At 37.7% G+C, this 18969-nt stretch overlaps 1 protein-coding gene across 7 annotated transcripts in view; it reads right to left on the bottom strand.

Annotated features, from left to right (window-relative positions):
* Positions 1-8591: 8591 nt before the first annotated feature.
* PCMTD1 (protein-L-isoaspartate (D-aspartate) O-methyltransferase domain containing 1) overlaps positions 8592-18969 on the bottom strand; it is a 45604-nt gene continuing 35226 nt past the window's right edge. For all 7 annotated transcript variants that reach the window (XM_049817350.1, XM_049817394.1, XM_049817402.1 and 4 more), the window contains 3 exons: positions 17260-17431; positions 15568-15691; positions 8592-11262 (listed from right to left, as the gene is read on the bottom strand). In XM_049817350.1, the coding sequence (XP_049673307.1) occupies positions 10892-11262; positions 15568-15691; positions 17260-17431 (667 nt within the window). In that variant the 3' untranslated portion in view covers positions 8592-10891. The remainder of the gene's footprint in view (positions 11263-15567; positions 15692-17259; positions 17432-18969) is intronic.

The raw sequence follows: 18969 nt of genomic DNA on the forward strand, positions 1-18969 counted from the left end.
CTTGAAGGAAACATGCTGATGGGAGATGGGGTGGTCATGGCAAGACCTGGCTGGGGAAGGGCTGGCCAGACCCTGCAGGGAGCAGGAGCTGGTGCCTGAATCGGCACTTAGTGACTGCCGGTGACTTCATCCCTCTCCCTTTTTGGGGGCAGACACAGCCTTCCTCCCCCGCCCCCGCCAAGCCCCAATCTCTGCATATCTGCTACCTTTTACCTGTTTCCAGACGGAACTGTGTCCATGTTTGTGGCTCTGCCCCTGCCCAGTTCCCACCACTTTCCCCTCCTCTCCCTTCCATCTCCATGTCCCTTACTCCCTTCTGGGAACTCTTTTTAGAGATGTCTCAGCCAAACTCTTGTCTCTCTATCACTTGTTCTCCCCTTTTTGGATAAAAAAAACCTACCTGGCTTTTTCTGGATTTAGTTTGTTCCTTATGAGGGTGCTTAAAATAAAACATTTAAATACACATTGGATTGCAGGTTGAAATTCAAGTCCCTTCTCCCCAGTGAGGACCCTACCCACCAAAACCATCATTTTTTAGTTGTCTCTGACCTAATGCTTACTGAATTATTCTATGTAAATTAAAATAATTTCAGCTGAAGAGACTCAGAAGAATCACATTTCCTTTCCATCTTCCACACAGAATAATCTACAGCTCAAAAGTTAGCACATTCAAAAGTCAAAGAGGATTTTCAAACACTCTGATCTAGCACAGAAGTGCAAGGGGCATATCACATGCATTCAGTGGGCTATTGTTTAGTGGTTTTTTTTTTCTCTGAGGGAGGCCTTACATACATCTTAGATTGGACCCTGAAAGCAAGAACATTGAAGAAATGAAATCTGCAGAATCGAGGGGTTTCAATGTGAACAAGACCAGCCAACTCAAGATGTAAGGACTTGTGTCAGTGAAATGTTACGAGCACCTGAATAAACTTTCTTGCCATCCTCTGAGTTATTTGGACAAATCTGGGAGAATTAATTGGTAGCCCTTTTAGTCAGTCTAGGTCATAAGTCAAGCAGGGCTGCGCCATAGCAGCCCAACCACCACCTACCAGAGCCAACAGGTCCCACTGGGGCTTCGGAAGCTTACAAAACCTCAGGAGCTTCCCATGTGGGGTACAAAAACCAGCGGCTTGCTCTTCCAAGCTACAATACTATCAATGCCATTTTGCATCTTCTCTTTAGTTGCCGTTCACTGGTCCCACTCCCCCTCCTACTAGTATAATCCCAGAGCAAACCAGGTCCATCCTTTGTGCCAATTACTCACAGTTCCCTCTCACCTTCCAGCTTTCTTCCTCCTCACTTTCTGCTTCATCTCCTCAGCTCATATCCTAGCGAAACCTTCATGCTCCTATGAAAGCTCCAATTCACATATTTCACTCCAGAAGGGGCCTTGCTTTAAATTTGAACAAATTCTTTTATGAGAAAATAAAATGTAAGAACTACTGTGACATGAAACTGGTTACACACTTCTTGCATACTGTATTCTTTTCCTACATACTTCACCTCTTCTTTGTCTTACATTATAAACTCTTCAGAGACAGGAATTTTTTTTACAACAGTGAAATCCAGTATTTATTGGAGGCAATAGCAGAATCCCTATTGACTTGAATGGAATAAGGATTTCATCTTTTTCAGTTACTCCTGAGTAGACTACTGCTCTTTATCAAAATACATTAGAGTTATATTTGCAACTGCTAGCACACTGTTACAGGAAAAATCCAAGGCAGAAATTTATATTCTGTTTAAAGAGATAAAGTTTCTAGAATATTTATTTCTAGTATGTCAGAGAACAATACAGTGAAAAGCTTATTGTTCAGCTATTTTCGTTAATGATTTTATTGTCTGTTCTTAGCCATATCCCCAAGCACTAATTAGGAAATTGCTTTGACACAGAGCTTTAAAAATTGTCGAAAAGCATAGTTGGCATTTTTACTATTCTTGTTTGTGACCAAACAAACACTTTCAATAGCCTTTTCAATCTCCTTTTTTTTAATATCTATTCTGAAATCTCCAAGCATCTTCACAGCAAAGCAAGGCTGCATCATTAAAAGCAATTGACTTACAAACGCTATCATCTCTGGAAGGAAAAAAAAAAAAAAAAAAAAAAAAAAGGATTTGAACCCAACATAAAGCTCATGCAAACAACTATACATTTTGCTCTGTGGTACGGCTTTTTTTCCCCAGAAGGGTTAAATAGATTAAGCAAGACCTGGTATCCTCCTACCTGTTCACCACACATCTGAGAGAATTTGTGGGAAACAGCACGGGATTCAGAGCAGTCAGCATGATGACATGGGAACTAAGTCAACCAGCCACAACTATTGAAGACTAAGAGAGAAAAGATGTCTGTCATTCACTTCCATAAATTCTCCCAACATGGAAGTTAGATCTCTTACCTGTCAGAGGGGACTCTTGCTGTTTACAGTAGCATCATTCACCTGCTCCGAGGTCCAAGGCCTAATTCAGCAGGAGTGGTTTGAGCTTTCAGGACAAAAGGAACTGGGGAATACCTGCTCTGTGATCCCTGTCGGGACTTAAGTGACAACTAAGTTATATTAAACCCCATGGCAGGCAGGTGAGAATTGGAGGTAGTGGCTGAATTGAGAACCTATGGACATACAAACTTTTATTTTAGGTGCCTCAAGTGGCAGCTGGACACTTGAACTCTTCTGTGGACCTTTGCCTATGATTTGCCAGTCCTTAGATATTTTTATTTTTTTTTAAATTTGTATTTGCCCGAAAGGATCTCATAACTCCATTATCCACTGGTGTTCAGCATTTCACATGTGATCAGTTCCTAGGGATGATGTTCTCCTCCCAGCACCTTACACAGACAGTGGCTTGCAATTAGCAACCACTGGAGTCCATGGATTAGATACAAGGTGAAAGATCAGTAGCGGATAAAAAAAAGCAAGGTTACTGTGACAGAACTAAATTTGTCTCACCATAATTGCTACCACCACTGCAGAGAAAAGGACATTAGCATGATGATTTCAATAGCAATAAAATGAGATATTATGTTTACAGGAAAACAGTTACATCAGAATTTATTATTAATCTCAAAATAGTATCACATCACTATCGCTCCCCAAAACATCAGTTACCCCCTCTTCTCCACCACAAAAATAATGAAATATATTCTTGTGTTCAGGGAAAAAAAAAAAAAAAAAAAGACCGATTAGTTTTTAAACCCAATTTCCTGAAGTGAGATAAGGTCATTGAGATGCACATCACTATTAAAAAGATTTAGTAAGTGTTAAAGAAAACCTAAAATCCCAGTTTCTGGATATGGGAGAAGTCACTGAGTGCAGGTACTTAAGATAATGATCCTGTAACTGCTTTCTACAACATATTCACACAATCCCTATTTTAGGGAGCATCTGAGAGTAAAAAAGAAGAGCTGTGGAATGAAGCACCAGGTTTTCATAGGAAGACAGCTTGTGTTAAACCTATCCCACATCTCAGCATATACAAACTGTGGTCTGAAAGCTGCTTAGTTGCACTCTGTGTACCTTGTGCTATTTAAGCTAACAAGCCTGCCAACCTTTGCATCCATGCAAAACCTCACTCTGGCCTCTGAGCATTCAGCATTCATGTCCTCCCTCTGCTATCACAGTAGTTTAGAAACGTGTTCCGTTTTTCAAGAGAAGTTGAAACTGCATCCTAGTAAGATTGTTGCCAATGCTCATCCCAGCACCAGCATCATTGGCAAAGTCGAGAGCGTGCTGTGGAAACAGCATGACAGATCTGTTTGTCTCGTGCTTTAAATATGCCGCTTGCTTTTTTGGCCACCATTTCATGTTTTCCCCCCTTTTCAGAAGTAAATCAGCAACTGCCAGAGACTATAAACTCTCAGGACTGCAAAACCGCCAGTTTGCATAATCCAGAAGCTTAGACAGCTAGCTTGGTTGCTGCTGCAAACGCTAGAGGTAGGACTGGGATCTGTTTGTGGCATAGGTAGATGATCTGGAACGCACAAAACTCTTGCCCGGCTCTTGGCAGTGGACCACCAAGCAGTGCTGCAAGGCAATACCCCGCAACTTACACCTCTTTCTCTGAGAACCCTTGTCCTGCTGGGGCCAGGCTTTAGTGCAACAGTCGTAACATTTAATGCATCTGTGTTTCAGGACTACGGCCTCCCTTCCAGCCAATGCCTCTGCCACACACGCTGCTCTCCAGCTCAGGAGACGAGCGGCAGCGCCGTACAGCAGGCACAGCAGTAGCTGCCTACTGCATTATGTAGGTCTGGAAGAGTCATGCACAGGTATGGAAGATGTCATGCACAGCCATTTTCTGCACAGACGTGCTTTCCTCACATGACCAAATGTCCAGTCTTCATATATGGTCTGAAGTAAGCATTAGCACGAAATCCAAAACAACTCCGGCAGCTGAAGACAGCTAATGCCCAACTACAGTTAGTCAAGCTCTTACAGACCCTTTTACAGTGTGGTACCTTGAATTTCTATGAATGGAAGGCTTTATCCACATCAGCAACTCTGAAAAGGTCTCAGATTACCCCAGAAAAGAACTATTATACTATACACCTAAAACAAAAATTTCAAAAATTTGGAAAAATCATAAAAAGACTTGGAGAATGATTCTCCATTCTCCAGATATGTATCTAAGCAAGTTACTCAAAGAAATCTTTCATTATAAAAACATCAATGTAGATATTTGTCTTTTCTACCAGTTGTCAGTACAGAGCCTTTAAGTTTCCTGTAAGGCAATCCTGCCCTCTTTTGGTGCAATTTATTATGCACAATTTTTTTGATACAATTCCTCAGCAAGCTTAGAAAGCATTTTCTAGGTACGTACTTCTTTTTTTATTTTGTAGAAAACCAACCAGTTGAGTCTTGAAAAAAACAAGCTAAAAAGGACTACAAATAACAGACTTAGTTTTGCAGTATGCTGTTCTAAAAAGGTCACTACTGTTAAAGATTACTGAAAGCCAATGTTACAGAATTTGTTAGATGTGGAGCAAACAGTACAAAACCAGTGCGCTATATGTTTGCTCTTACTGATTACAGCACAAATATGCACTGTACCATTTAGCAGAGACACAAACTGAAGGCCAGGACAAAAACTAAAGTTAGAAATATTAAAACCAGGCATTTAAAGTGGTTAAAACACGGAGCAAAATCTCCTTTCAAGCTAACATACAAAGACCATTGCTTGTACAGACCAGGGAACTGGCAGAAATTAAAGATTTTGAAATGGGAATCAAAACTTTTTGCCAAATTTTTGGAGACAAAATGACTTATTGCTACTGTTTATTTACCAGTCACTTTCCCCTATATAAATTTCCCCCCTCTCATTCCTCCTTTATCCCTGCTCCCAGCCCAACCCTAAAAAAAAAAATGCTTTTTGATCACTTAGTCAAGTAGAGACATGAAAGCTTGTTTTCACCTTTGTGTAACCCTGCAATATGGTACTGACATTGCCAACAGCAGGCCATACACTTTGTACTAGTTTGCAAGGCCTCTGGACTGGCTACATCCGAGTTTTCCTTCGCCTGCCTGTAGTTTTTACTCAGTGACTCTCTAGTTGACCTGGCGTCTACAGGTAATCTGTTTTGCTCATCTTTATCTTAGTGTGGTACCAGCCTAGTTTTATATAGATAACAGTAACAAGCCATTACTGGTGGCAGAACGAGCTATTTCTCATTCTCACACAATGCCGTAGTGCAGAAAATGCAGCCCTGGTAAGCGAGCAGAGGCCCTGAGAAGCGGGAACACAGGAGAAGGCATAGGTGAATACTGGCATGGGATGGCAAGAGCTGAGGCCCACAGTTGGTACTGGAGATCCCACAGCTGTGCACACCTCTGTAATGGTCAATAAAAAAAAAAAAAAAAAAAGCAGACCCAAAGCTTGACAAAACTGGTCTTAAGGATAACCAAACATGGTATCTAACATACGCAGATTATCACACATAGAAAACTTGGATACAAGCTGGAGCTACAGAGCAATGAAGAAGATGTCAAAGCACATTATCCAACATATAAATGACTCCCAAGCTGATCCTGAGAGAGCAAGAGGAACCAGCAACATCAACAAAATATTCCTCCCATGAAGGACTGCACAGGTGAACTGTGTTACCCTCTCCAGCAGTTGCAAGCTGTGGATTTAACACTCAGGGCAAATGAAGGGAGATTGAGCCTAAGTCCAAGAAGAGGAACAAAAACGAAGAAGTGCACGTATTACAATTTTAATTGTTTTACTGTGGTTACTACTGTCATTTTCTTTCCTCTATATATAAGTACTGTAAGTGCACCATTGTTTTCTAAAATATTTAGGTCTAGATTAACCACGATTCTTAGACTGTTCAGATCTCAGCAAAAGAGCGAGCTTGTGTGTGTGTGTCCCCTGCCCCCCTGCCTAAAAAATGAGTTTGAGTGTTAACACCTTCCAAAGAAAAAAAAAAAACACCAACCCCCTTCTAGGAAGTACAGATTAGCGAGCCTCCAGATTTTGACTAGGAATCAGGTGAAAGCTTCAGTATAAAAATGGCCACTTCAGTCATGGTGGTTTATATCAGAAGATGGAAACAGTCTCTATCTTGGACATACAGGTTGTCATACAGATTTGTAATAAGGATCTGCAATTTATCAACACCATTTCAGAAGCGAGAGTCTAAAGTAAGGTTCCTGAACTAGTTAGTTTCCTTACTTAAATAGCCCAATTTTCAGAGATGTGACACGAATAGAAGCCACCAGGCTTCACAATCAAAGTAAACAGAAACCTGATCAAACTGAACATCCTGGTGCAGGAACAAAAAGGATGCCCGACAGAAGACTCCAAAGTGTATATCCACAAACCCCCCTGTAGATCTATGTCAGGACAAAGACTACCAAAAGAGCAAGGAAATGCTCATAAAAAGACAAAACAGCATTCAGCATGTACTGATACCACTTTTGCCCCCCGTTCTCTCTTCTTCCAGCCTACAATCATTATGGCTGCTTGTGAATGCATGAAGGAAGAGGCAGAGAAAACAATTCAGTGCTTTCTGTAGCGCTTTCCCTTCCCTCCAGCGCAGAAGTATTTTGCAGAATATCCTGGCAAGGTATTACACAGATTCCTAGTTCACAGCAGCAGAGGATAGAGCTTTAACAGGGAGGTGTAAGTTCCATTAGCTCCCCTGATAAACCTCTTTAAAGCATCACAGAATAGAAAGGATGACAATCAGAGAACTCTAGAAAGAAAATGCTACCATCATGTTAAAAAGCACAAATAAATCAGTGTTCCATACTGACCAGAAACATGGTGCAAGCCTGTGGATAAACAAGCCAGCTTTACTTGAACAGAGTAATTTAACAAGTTGAGACATACCCTGTGAAGCGACAGAAGCCAAGGAAGCAGACATTTATCAAGCCAGCCATCTAGATTTTACTGAAGTTAATTTTACTAAAGGATATCAAGAAACACACAACTTTAAAGCCTTACTGTTCCCATTGCGCTCCAATGACCTTCTCAAAACAAGTTTATGGAAAGGACCTCATACACACTTCAAATGTCAAAATAATTAGGAGCTCATTAAGGTGGAGTTCTGTAGACACATGTAAGAACATAGCATACAAGTCCTTTATCTTCCATAATTGATTAGTAAATCACACGAAGGTAGAAGCCTTGTTTTACTCAATTACATGAGTAGGAGACACTCTTGAGAGTTGGATTGAGTTAAAACAGCTTTAATCGGAACATAGCACATTTGATCACATTCCCCATTTGTTTTCAAACTGACAGGTGAAGATGCATTAAAAGTAGTTTAGAGAAAAAAATGACAGGATTAAAAAAAGAAAAAAGAAAAAAGAAAATAGACTTAAGTTGCCAGCATCTCCACAAGCAAGAGATAGTGCTCAGCTGAACAAAGCCGTTCAGATTCATTTCAAGAAAAAACATTTCCCAAGTTTTTAGGAGGCAGCTGTTTAGCTTTTCTTGAACAACATGGGATTAAGATCTCCTGGTCTTCTGAAAAGACTGCACTGATCTCAAGTCTTCCACCAGACCAAAGATGATAAAAATCGCTGGAAGTTCCAATTCATTGCATCCTTCCTTACAGTGACCACAATTACAGTACTGCTGGTCAGCCTAGCCTTACCCATCTTGCATTTCTCCTCTAACTGGTAACAATATACTGCTGCACCAAGAGGGAGTTTCCATAGGAAGCGTGACTCACTCCCTTGCTGTTCTTAAAGTTTTCCGTATTCATTTGGACCCAGATAGTTGCTCTGTTGAGGGTGAAAACAATCTCAATATTTAGGACCCCCACCCCCCCCAGGATGAAACTGTTCTTGAGTATATAGATTAAGTATAGCTTCTGGGCAGTCCAGAAGAAACTAACTCTCCACATGAGTACTTAAACAGTAGTGCTGGGCCCAAAACAGCTTTCCTGTATCATGAATAACATCTTACCTTCCAACCTTTGCAAAAATTCAAAATTGAGCAAGAAGGTGTATTACTCTATTTCTGAAATTCAAGAATAGCCTTTATTAAGAAGTTACTGACCTAACTATGAACAAACTGGTATCTGAATTTCCAAATAACTGAAGATACTTGCATAGAAACACAGAAATTCAAACAAGAAGAAAACACACAAAAAAAAAAAAAAAATTTATTGCAACAATGTCCCCATCATCAACTGAGATGGCAAAAATTAAGTTTTAATTAATTTTGCGTTTCTACCTTTTTATTTATGTAAATATAAATTCAAGAGTGTAAAATAAATCCACATATAAAACACAGAAGAAACATTCTCTTTCAGTGACTCCAAAAAAACCTTACATACTGAAGAATCATGACAAGTCATCCGCTGTCCATTTTTTCCAAGTATACAGGTGTGAAAGAATGCAGAAATTTATTCTCCAAAAACATCCTGTATAAAGTCCTTGAAGTATTTAAGTAATATTTAGTAATCTCATACTCTTGAGCTTATGGATGTAGATTCCAAGAAAAGGAGAGACAAAAAACCATCTCAAACTTCAGATTATTTAAACCCCACCTAAAATAATCAATTTAAAACAAGATTATGTTCAATTCTTACAGCTGAAGCATCACAATTACTTTATTAGTATCATTATTTTGGAAAACTATTTCTTATTAGTTTTTCCTGCTTTTAAAATAAAGTCAAAATATTTATTTCAAATATTTTTGTTTACTTATACTGTAAATATATTGCGGAAAGTAACTCCACATGCTGGTACAACAGGCCTTCATGAAGTTCCACTTAAACATTACTATGATGTACCTTAAAAAACAGGGACTACAGCATGAAATGCACCATAAAAAGTCAGTGTCCTGGCATTATGTATTGTCTTCCTCCTCGGATGCAGCAAAATGCTTATGTATTCTGAAGTCAATATTGGACTGTTAGACCATATGAATATTGGCTGGTTATAAATACTTGGACTAGGAACATTTACTGTTTTAGAAAGGTGTGATTATTTTGGTTTATTATTACACAAAAAAATTCTTACCAGTATTATAAAATGTATCGTGCAGGATATTTCAAGAGGAATGTTCTTCACTGGGTCCAACAGGCATACGTTTCCAATGATTGTGGCTTTTAATGCATATCATACCAAGTTCTTAATAAACAGTGTTTTCCCTCATGGTTATATTACAACAGAATGAAGAAATTATGATGGCAAAAGCAAACAAAGTTAAAAATGAGAACCGCAAATAACTTCACAACTAGAAGAGGAAAAATCTTAGAAGAATGTAAATCAGCACTATTGTGGGTCCCCACAGTTGCACTGCTACTCTTAGGTTTCCAAAAGATGCATATGACTTTATATTTTTGTGCTAAGAGCCATGCTCAGAAACAAAATATAGGCCAGCACAAGTCTACCTTCTTGGAGATGCATGTTAAGTATAAAATTCACTTACTAAAGTGCATTTGCTGAACAAATTCTAACTTCTACTATTATAGCTATCCCAATAAGCAATACAAACTAAACTTTGTTGAAATTCTACCTCTACTTAAAAGCAGTAAATATAGATGACTGAAATCTAAATTACAATTTTGTATTACCAAACATTTTGACTCAATGCTGTGAGCTGTAGAAATAACAAAGTGTACTGTCATAAACTTCCCACAAACGAGGAAGTGCTTCTAGTTAGAAATACTGAAAGTGTAGAATGGAGATAAATATAAGCAGAGCTGAAGTAAGCATTGCTTTGCTTCTTATTCAATATGATGTTTCTTTAAGGCTCTGAGAGAAGCTGTTACTTTTCTCAAGATCTTTTGGCAAAAGATACAGATGCAGAAGTAGCAGGGACATCTGACATTTCAGAACTTGTATTTTCATATTTCATTAAAGCCAGCTCATTCAGTGTCTGTATACGTTTATTGCACTTGTGTTGTTGGAATACATCTATACCAACATAGTAATAATGATTGCAACAAAGCCATAGTAAAATAAACTTTAAAAGGGTCTGATTCTGACATTAGAGGATAAGTGTCTGTATGTTTAAAATGTTTCCCTAATAATAATAAATACAGACAAATTGCTCATCAAGTCAGATGCACATGTTTAACAATTATTTAGCATATATAAAATTTCACTCATCCTTTCATCAATACAAATCTGTTAGGGATCAAAAAAGACTTACCATGCAAAATATTGATTAGTGCTGCATAATGGAATATATATTTCTATCAGTGTTAAAACAGCATTTTCAAAATTTAAAGAAAAATAGATTTTTAAAAAGGGATTCTACTGTTGAATGCAAGTCTTCCTTGTAGCAAAGACAAGATAGAGACATGTTACAATTTATCGCTGTACTTCAGTCTCAATGAAAGACTAATAATAATCTGTCCACCTACTTTTTAATAAATGCTACATTTTCAAGAATAAAGGAACTATCAGTAGGCATTACTTCTACTTAAAACAAGTTATTTCTCTCTGTAATAGGTCAAGTATGCTTTTAAAGATTCAGGTAATGGTAGACTCATAATCTTCTCTCTCAACAGATTTCGAGGAGGCTCTTCCGGCTTCAAGGCCTCACTGTGATCTTTATCCTCTTCTTCTTTGTTGTCATCTTCCATTCTTTCATCATCTTCACTATCTAGAGGCTGAGGAATGAGCTGATTACCAACAAACACATAGGTGTTAATCCTGCGTCTACGACATCTCCTGCGTTTTCGTTTTGGAGGAGCCTTCTGAGCAATACCCTTGGCTTTCATCTCCTCATTTATGAAGTTTCTAAGGGTGCGTCTGATATATATTCGAGCTAGGTCCTGGAGATTCCTAACAGCACATGGAGCTAAAATGAAAGAAAAGTAAGTTATACTAAGTGAAATTTCCCTCTAGCAAAAAAATTACCTGCAAGGCAGTAAGATTAATGTTCAAGAACAATTGAAATTTTAGTACATGATACAATATGCAAATGAAACAAGGGTAGATAGCCACCTTGACAAACCCTGTGGCACAGTCCAAGAAATTAAGAGGTCTTCTGACAGTTGTGCAAGAGAAGTAGAAGTGTGAACAGATTATTAAAGTAAATTTAAGAAAGCACACAACAAATAAGTCACCTTTTAGCACCTGGCAAGTCTTGGGACCTACTGCTGGCACTGTTTTAAGATCCTGCTGCTGGGAAAAAATTTCTACCCCTATGTCACATTTGTTTAGGCAAGTGTCTTTCTTCCACCTCTCTCTTCCATTCACTATGCTCTTTCCTACTTCCTACTGAATCCAACTGATGAGGGAGGGCCACATCAACTTCACAGCTGACCAACCAGGTAAGTCACCCGTATTTTTGCAGCAGAAAAGGAATCAGAATTACTGAAGTCCTGAAGAAAAGAACAAACAAGTAACAAAAAGCCAAAAGGCACATATTTTCCAATGACAGACAGGGAGGTGATGACTAAGTATAACTGGACTGGTGGATGCCTGCCCTAGATGAGCTACAGCTGGCTAATTCCAAGGAAAACAAAACCAAAAAAGCACTCCAAAGAAAACCACAGCCTGTTGAACCCTTCAGCATTTTTCTTCCTATACAAAGTAGCATAAAATTAGCAGGGACTATGGCAAGGAAGTTAGTGAAGAAATAATTTTGATAATTACACTTCCAATATTGCATTCAGCTTAAAAAACACTCAATGTACTTCAAACATAAACTACCGTTTCATACACTGACTTCAATTGCATGCTAGTTACTCATATCTGAGACAGAAAGTATGTTTATGACTGGCAATAGTGATTTCAGCTAATGCCAACAAAACCAGAAAAAAGAACAAGCCTCATTTGTTTAATATAAAACCAAGTCAAAATTCAAGAACAAAACCCTATCTAACTATCCAAAACACATTTGTAAGATCACGCTAAGCAAGCCATGATTGCAGGCTGTATGCCAATCATAGTAAATGCAAGCACAAGTTAGGTATATAAAGTTGAAGTAACGGAGTAGCAGGCATTAGTCCTGTATACAGAACCATGTAAGAGAGACTTCATAAATTCAGGAAAAAAAATAAAATTATTTCCTTCAAAAGAGGGTGGAAAAAAATTTTGAAACATTGTGTCCTGAAAAAGGTGTAAAAGCGGTGAACTCTCAGCTTTCTTATCCTGTAAGATAATATAAACTAACCATATTATTTTTAGTGCTAGTTGTGATTGATTATATTCTATTTGAAGACAGCATCTAAAAGTTTTAAAGACAAAGTAAGCTCCTCACAATCGCATCCCAGATAATAAGCTGTAATTAGTAACTACCAACAATTCGTACTACATGAAGTAAGTCAAGGCCTGAAGCTCCTGCACTTCTGTTCAGAAATCCCAGACACACACAATAGCTAGCATAAAGAAAATGAGCTTTTAGAAAGCTTCAGACTTGCTGTATTTAAAACAACAACAACAACAACAAAAATGCTTGAGAGGTAGGAAGGATAGTTAGGAAGTCTTACAGTAACACAGTCAGAAAGCTTTCCTATGCAGGTAATATAAAATCTGTTTGAATAAGAACTACTCAGGAGGACACCTAGGGAAGACTTCAAATAACAGAAGTAGCCTTATGTTCTACTGATATTCATGAATTTAAGCCAAGTGGACCAAGAAATACAACTAGCTTTTGTTTTAATGAGTGATCTTCTCAAACTTGCTTAATGTTTAAAAATTGTATCTGAGGGTAACCAACTTAAAAATATAGTAAAATTTAACTGAATCTAAGAAGTTTCATCTTTTCTCCTTCATTATGATTAAATAAAAAAAGAAAATTAGACTTCAATAAAACCTATCATTGTGACTTATCAATGATGTATGTACTGGGCTCATGATCACAGTTGTTAGTTCATACAGTACACTGTGGGTCAACACAAGTTTACTTCCCATACTAAGTTAAGCATGAAGCTATGCAACCATGTTAACATCCTGCTCAAATGTAAAACTTTGTTGAGATGCAGAATTTATTTTACCAATACTAGTGGTGCTTGACCTTTTAACACATAACTTTAATCTACCCAAAGACAGAGTTCATCCTTGCTTGCAACATGCCACACAGGTGTAACTACTCTGGTGTTGAATAAGCGATCTTAAATCATTTACACACAACATGGGAATCTGGATGTGGTTTACTGCCACTCTGTCTTAGTTTCGCTCCTAACAGCATTAATCAAACTATTCACATTATGGATTTTTTTTTTTTAAATGGAAGGAACAGGATGCAATTTTTGCATGTTTAATGTCCACTTCCTTCCAAATGTCTAGCAGCAGTGAACTGTGTCCTAACCAGTAACTAAGTTGGTAAAATATCCTTTTAGCAACACCGCTGTAGTTTTCTACAAGAAAAAGATTCTACTTTGAGAATGACTGGCTGAAAGGTGTTTTACTAATACCTATGTACATAAGAGTTATAACTATATATATAACATTACATATTTGTCAGAAGGTATTCAAGGGGTTTCCAAAGTATGGCACAGAGTCCATGTTTACTTAGTAGCGCCATCTGCAATTTCTGGCTAAAGTTTACAGAAGGATAATGTTTACTAGACTAATCTGAACTTTTTTTTTTTTAAACTTCACGGTAAAACTAGATCAGCCTGGGCAGTGGAAATAAGCCTATTTTACTGATTTAATTTTGCAGTGCAACTTCAAGCCCCTAATGTTGTTTTGCTGGGGTTTTTTTCCCCTTTTAAATAGTACCAACTTAGTAGCGCATTTGCATGTTATTTTCCTAATCTCACTAAAAAGTAATTTTGAAATTATTTTAAGCTACTTAGAGGGAACACCTTTATTGTACTACAGTTCAGTTCTGAGCGCTACTGTCTGCACTATTTTCATTCTGGAAATTCAGGAATGGTGATAGAGAACACTTGAAAATCCTCTTCTGTCTTCTAGGGAATTAGACTGCATAAAATCATAGTAAGACCAGAAAGTTTGACAAGCCACTACTGTATTTCACTGTTAGTCATGATACAGACTGTCTATTAGGGACTACACCTAAAGCAAAGAACAGAGGGGAAAAAAAATATCTTGTATTAACAAGTTAATTTCAGGAAATAACCTCTCAAGTCTCAAAAAGCAAGTGTTAAAACAACCAAGATGAATTATTTCTGAGGAAGAACTGATTATACATAAAGGAAAGGATCTTCTGTACTTTAAACAAAATCAGTAAAGGTAACTGTATTAAGGAACTATCCTTGGCAAGGTCACACACACTCTCAACAGCCTCTCTACTACTCAGTAGTTACAGGCAATGCAACTTGATAGGACATCCTGGACTCCTGAAGGGTTTATACCCATTTCACAGTTAAAAAAAATGTGCACAGAGGCAAGAAAAACAAGAGGACAGGGGGATTAGTTCCCTTTGGTTGTATGTTAACAGAACAAAACAGGAGAGAAAAGTATCTTCTAGGCTCTTTGTTAGGTTTATTTAAGTTCCCACAGGCTACTGAAGCTCTGTGTATTATTCTAGTCCTAGCCCTGTCTACTCTGACAGAAAATTTCAACGCTACACCTTTCTCTGCCACTTTTTTCCCCTTCCCTTTATCATGCTATCTTATCATCTTGCCAACAGATGTACTTTCAGAGACTCTCTAAATACCTTTACTAACCTAATTCAAAGCACTGCAGCTAGAAAGCCAACCTCAATGACTAATAAAAGACAGCTAAGCATGACTCTATCAGTTGCAGACAGACACAAGCACACTCAGCTATTAATATCCTACCATACCACAGCGGCAGTTTAGACCTGTTCCGTCCATTTCAGGGTGAAGAGAAGAAATATTTTTCTCTGGGAGACCATGAGAAAGTTAGCACTCCTGACAGACCTAATATTAGCTTGCTATTTTATCTACACCTCGCTAGAAATAGAGAAGCTGAGCCTGAAAGGAAGAGAAGTCTGGAAAAATAAGATGGAAACACTGTATCACTTTAATTCAGGATACTAATTATTTAGTAACAAAGAACAGGTGCCAAGAGCACAAAAACCTATCAGCGAGCTACTGCTTTGCTAACTGTATGTTCCTGTTCTATCACATTATGTCTGTATAGCATAGTCTCCCCACTTCCAGAACACCACCAGCAGGCACTGTAACAACCCATCAAGCCAAAGGGAGCAAGCACAAATGACACTTACGCAGTCCCACAGTGTCATGTTTGCCGTTGTCATTTCTGTTTGGTTGCACTAGTGGAGCAAATGAAACAGCAAGGATATTTTTACTTTCCCACGTGTTTTGTCCTGTTCTCAAGATTTGTGTTAGCTGCATAAAAACAAAATAAATCAGTGGTTACAGTTTTGCCATACTCAATACTATTCAGACTGGTGTTCAAACACACTGCTGTTTTGATTTGCTTCAAAATTAATTTATAAAGGCTGTTTTATGAACAGAAAGGACTGTCATATTCCTTGGACTTTCAAATTACTTGCTCACTTGAGTATCGAATAAGGCTCTTTGGCAATGGGAAGAGATGCAGCTGGAAAATTAAGGCCTAAGTTTTGCTTTTTCTGATTTTTCCAAAAGATCAGAGAGTACCTTAAATTGGAAGCAACCTCTTCGAGTCCTACCTCCTGCTTGAACAAGACCAAAGTTAAATCAGGCTACTCAGAAGCTTTTCCGATGAAGTTCAAAAAGATTTCCTACGACTGAGATTCCCCAAACTGTCTAGGCAACCTACCGTAGTGTTCAACCACTCCCATTATGAAAAATTGTTTTCCCTATATGCAGATAGAATGCCCCCTTGCTGCCATTCATAACACTGTTCTTCCAGTTTGCTGTGCACCTCTGAGGAGAACTGGACTCCTGTCTACTAGGTAAATTACCTACCCCTTTAAGAAGCAAGGTCAGGAATTAAATGTTCCCTTAGCTGTCTCTGCAGGCTAGATTAACCCAGATCTTTCAGCTGCTCCTTGTATTTTACATGCTCTAGCCCCCTAACCATTCATATGTAAGGTAGAAATATTCACAGTTTTAATTTTGCTTTTAAATTGTGACTGCTTTTAAGTTGGATTCCATCAATTTCACCTGACAGTATCTTAGTCCAATAAATACTGAAAAAAAATATTTATGGAACCGAATCACGCAGGCTATGTTTAAATCACTTCAGTATTTTGAGGAAGCAAATACATAATGCGGTAATTCTTTTTGGAAGAAAAAGTAACTAGCATGTTTATCAACAAGCATTTCAGTAATTGTATTCAGGATGACATGAACTTAAGACACATAATCTGTCCTTCTCAATTTCCCTATAACAGGGAGAATAATACTTACCTTTGTAAAGCCTTCTGAGATCTAAGGATGAAAAGTGATAGAAGCGCGAAGTATTATTAAAATAATACACCCGTCTGAAAAATGTTTAATCTGCTGGGAAAAAGTAATATTTTTTCCTTCAGTTTTTTTCCTCCCCTTACAATGTCCCACTAATCACAGCTATTTTATATTTCTCTGAAATAAATTCTCTTGGTTTAGAGTGTGGTTTCTTTGTCTTGAAGCACTGACTGAAAACGTCTGTGTGGCAAGGAGATTTTAAAGCAGTTCTGGGAGTAGTATAATACACCAAAAATACTATGAATGGAGTTCTAGTTTCACTGAAGACACAATTTTGCAACACACTTTATTGGAAGCAGGATATTGATGCTCTCCTACAAGTTTTTTCCCTTAAAGTTTAAGACTTCATTAAAAAGACTACTATCTGCTTAACTGCAACAATACACTGAATCAAGATATCATTAGTTGAACATTAACTTAGTCAAATATACATTTAAAAGCATTCCTTAAATAATGTATTTCTCATACTAAAAGATAAAAAGGGAAAATTGTCACTAAGTCACCTGATCTTCTATAGGCATTACTAAAATGCCTCCAACTTTCAATAAAATTTTCATGTAGTTTTCATGGTCTTTCTGGACTCCAGCTCCACAGTAAATCCGGTCATATTGATGACTGTCTGAAGCTATTTCCAAACAATTACCAACCACAAAAGCAGGTTCACAGAACTCAAATCTAAGGGGAAGAAAAAAAAACAAAGAGGGGACACATTTCAAATTATGATTTTTAAAAGCCAGTCCAGATAAAGACAGAAAAAATATTTTTCATATCTTCCCTCATGTAATGAAGATTAGCATACATACTTTGAAAGTCTGTATTAAGGCAATACCACTTTGAAAATAATCTGGTTTTTTCTGCCACATCAGGGACCACCAAAGAAAAACTATTAAACAGTTATCATTATGTATTATGCAAAACAGAAAAGGCCTCAAAGCATCACCAGACTTCCTAACTGCAAGCAATTAGAGTTGTCTAAAGAAACCTTACAAACCATACAGTAAAAGTGCCTTTAAAATAGTATATTATCAACAATGTGCAATATCCAGGCTTTTGAATATCAGACGTTCATTTCCTAATAGCTCCCCTCCATTTTTTTAAAAAAACAGGCTTTTAAAGGACTTATTTTCCTCCACCTCCCAATTTTCCACCTGGAGCCCAATCCACTTTTCCCCAAAAAAGGAATTTAATGGAAAAGTCTGTTAATTTTTGACCACACAAAAGGAAAAAAAAAACAAAAAAAAAGGATTAATTATCTCAGAAGCATCTGTTCTAATTTTCATCAGCAAATGGAAGTTACACAACTGCTTTTAAGTGGACCTAAGTTTGTAACAGAAGTTGCAACGACTCTAAGTAATATTTGTTGCTGCATAATACAGCAAAGTAAAGATGGACAGGATAGACCTTTATTGCCAAAGCTACATATATTCTCCATTACACCGGTATTTTGTGACATTTTTCAAATCTCTGCAGCACCTTATTGCTTCAGCTGTTCACAGCATAATAAAAGTAATTTACCTTTTTGTAAAAAAATTCCTTCAGTGAATAACTTTACGTTTTCTCCAAGCACATGAAAATTAAAAAGAGAGGTTACAAAGGAGCTCATAGAAAGGATTCATGGTTTTCTTAGAAAAAAATATTAAGTAAAACCTAAGACCTTTTTGCATGACATCGTTCATAAACTTCATCTGGCAGTATTAAAATCCAATGCATCTCAAACCTCAACCACAATGAATGAATTTTTCTAAAAACTTAATTCAAATAATGTAGCCATTTTATGAACTTTACAGCCGACTTGTCATTGGAAGAGGTTTTTTTTAAACTTGGCTAGCAGTGGCAAATCCCAGTACGCCACCTGACAACATTCAAATCTACATTTCTTCAGTTACAGTGAAGCTTGGCAGCCTTCACTGCTTAGGGATGCTGCCTATAAGGCTTGGCTGACTTTCCTATCTACAGCACTGCCATTAACAAATCAGAATTCTATTAAACAAGTTTTTGCTTGAAGTATATTTTTTTTTCCCCAAGATGTGATGGTTGATCTTGAAAATAATGCTATGCTTCCTTCTTTGACTAGTCACAAACAGACCACAGAATCCTTTACCAACTACTGCACAGCTGTCCCACATGCTCTATGTGGCCAACCGTCGGTAATGTTGTTTCCTCATCCAAATCCAGAGGAAAAACTGAAAGCTACAAACACCACTGGTACATTA

Source organism: Accipiter gentilis, chromosome 2 (assembly GCF_929443795.1).
Source record: "Accipiter gentilis chromosome 2, bAccGen1.1, whole genome shotgun sequence".
NCBI lineage: Eukaryota > Metazoa > Chordata > Aves > Accipitriformes > Accipitridae > Astur > Astur gentilis.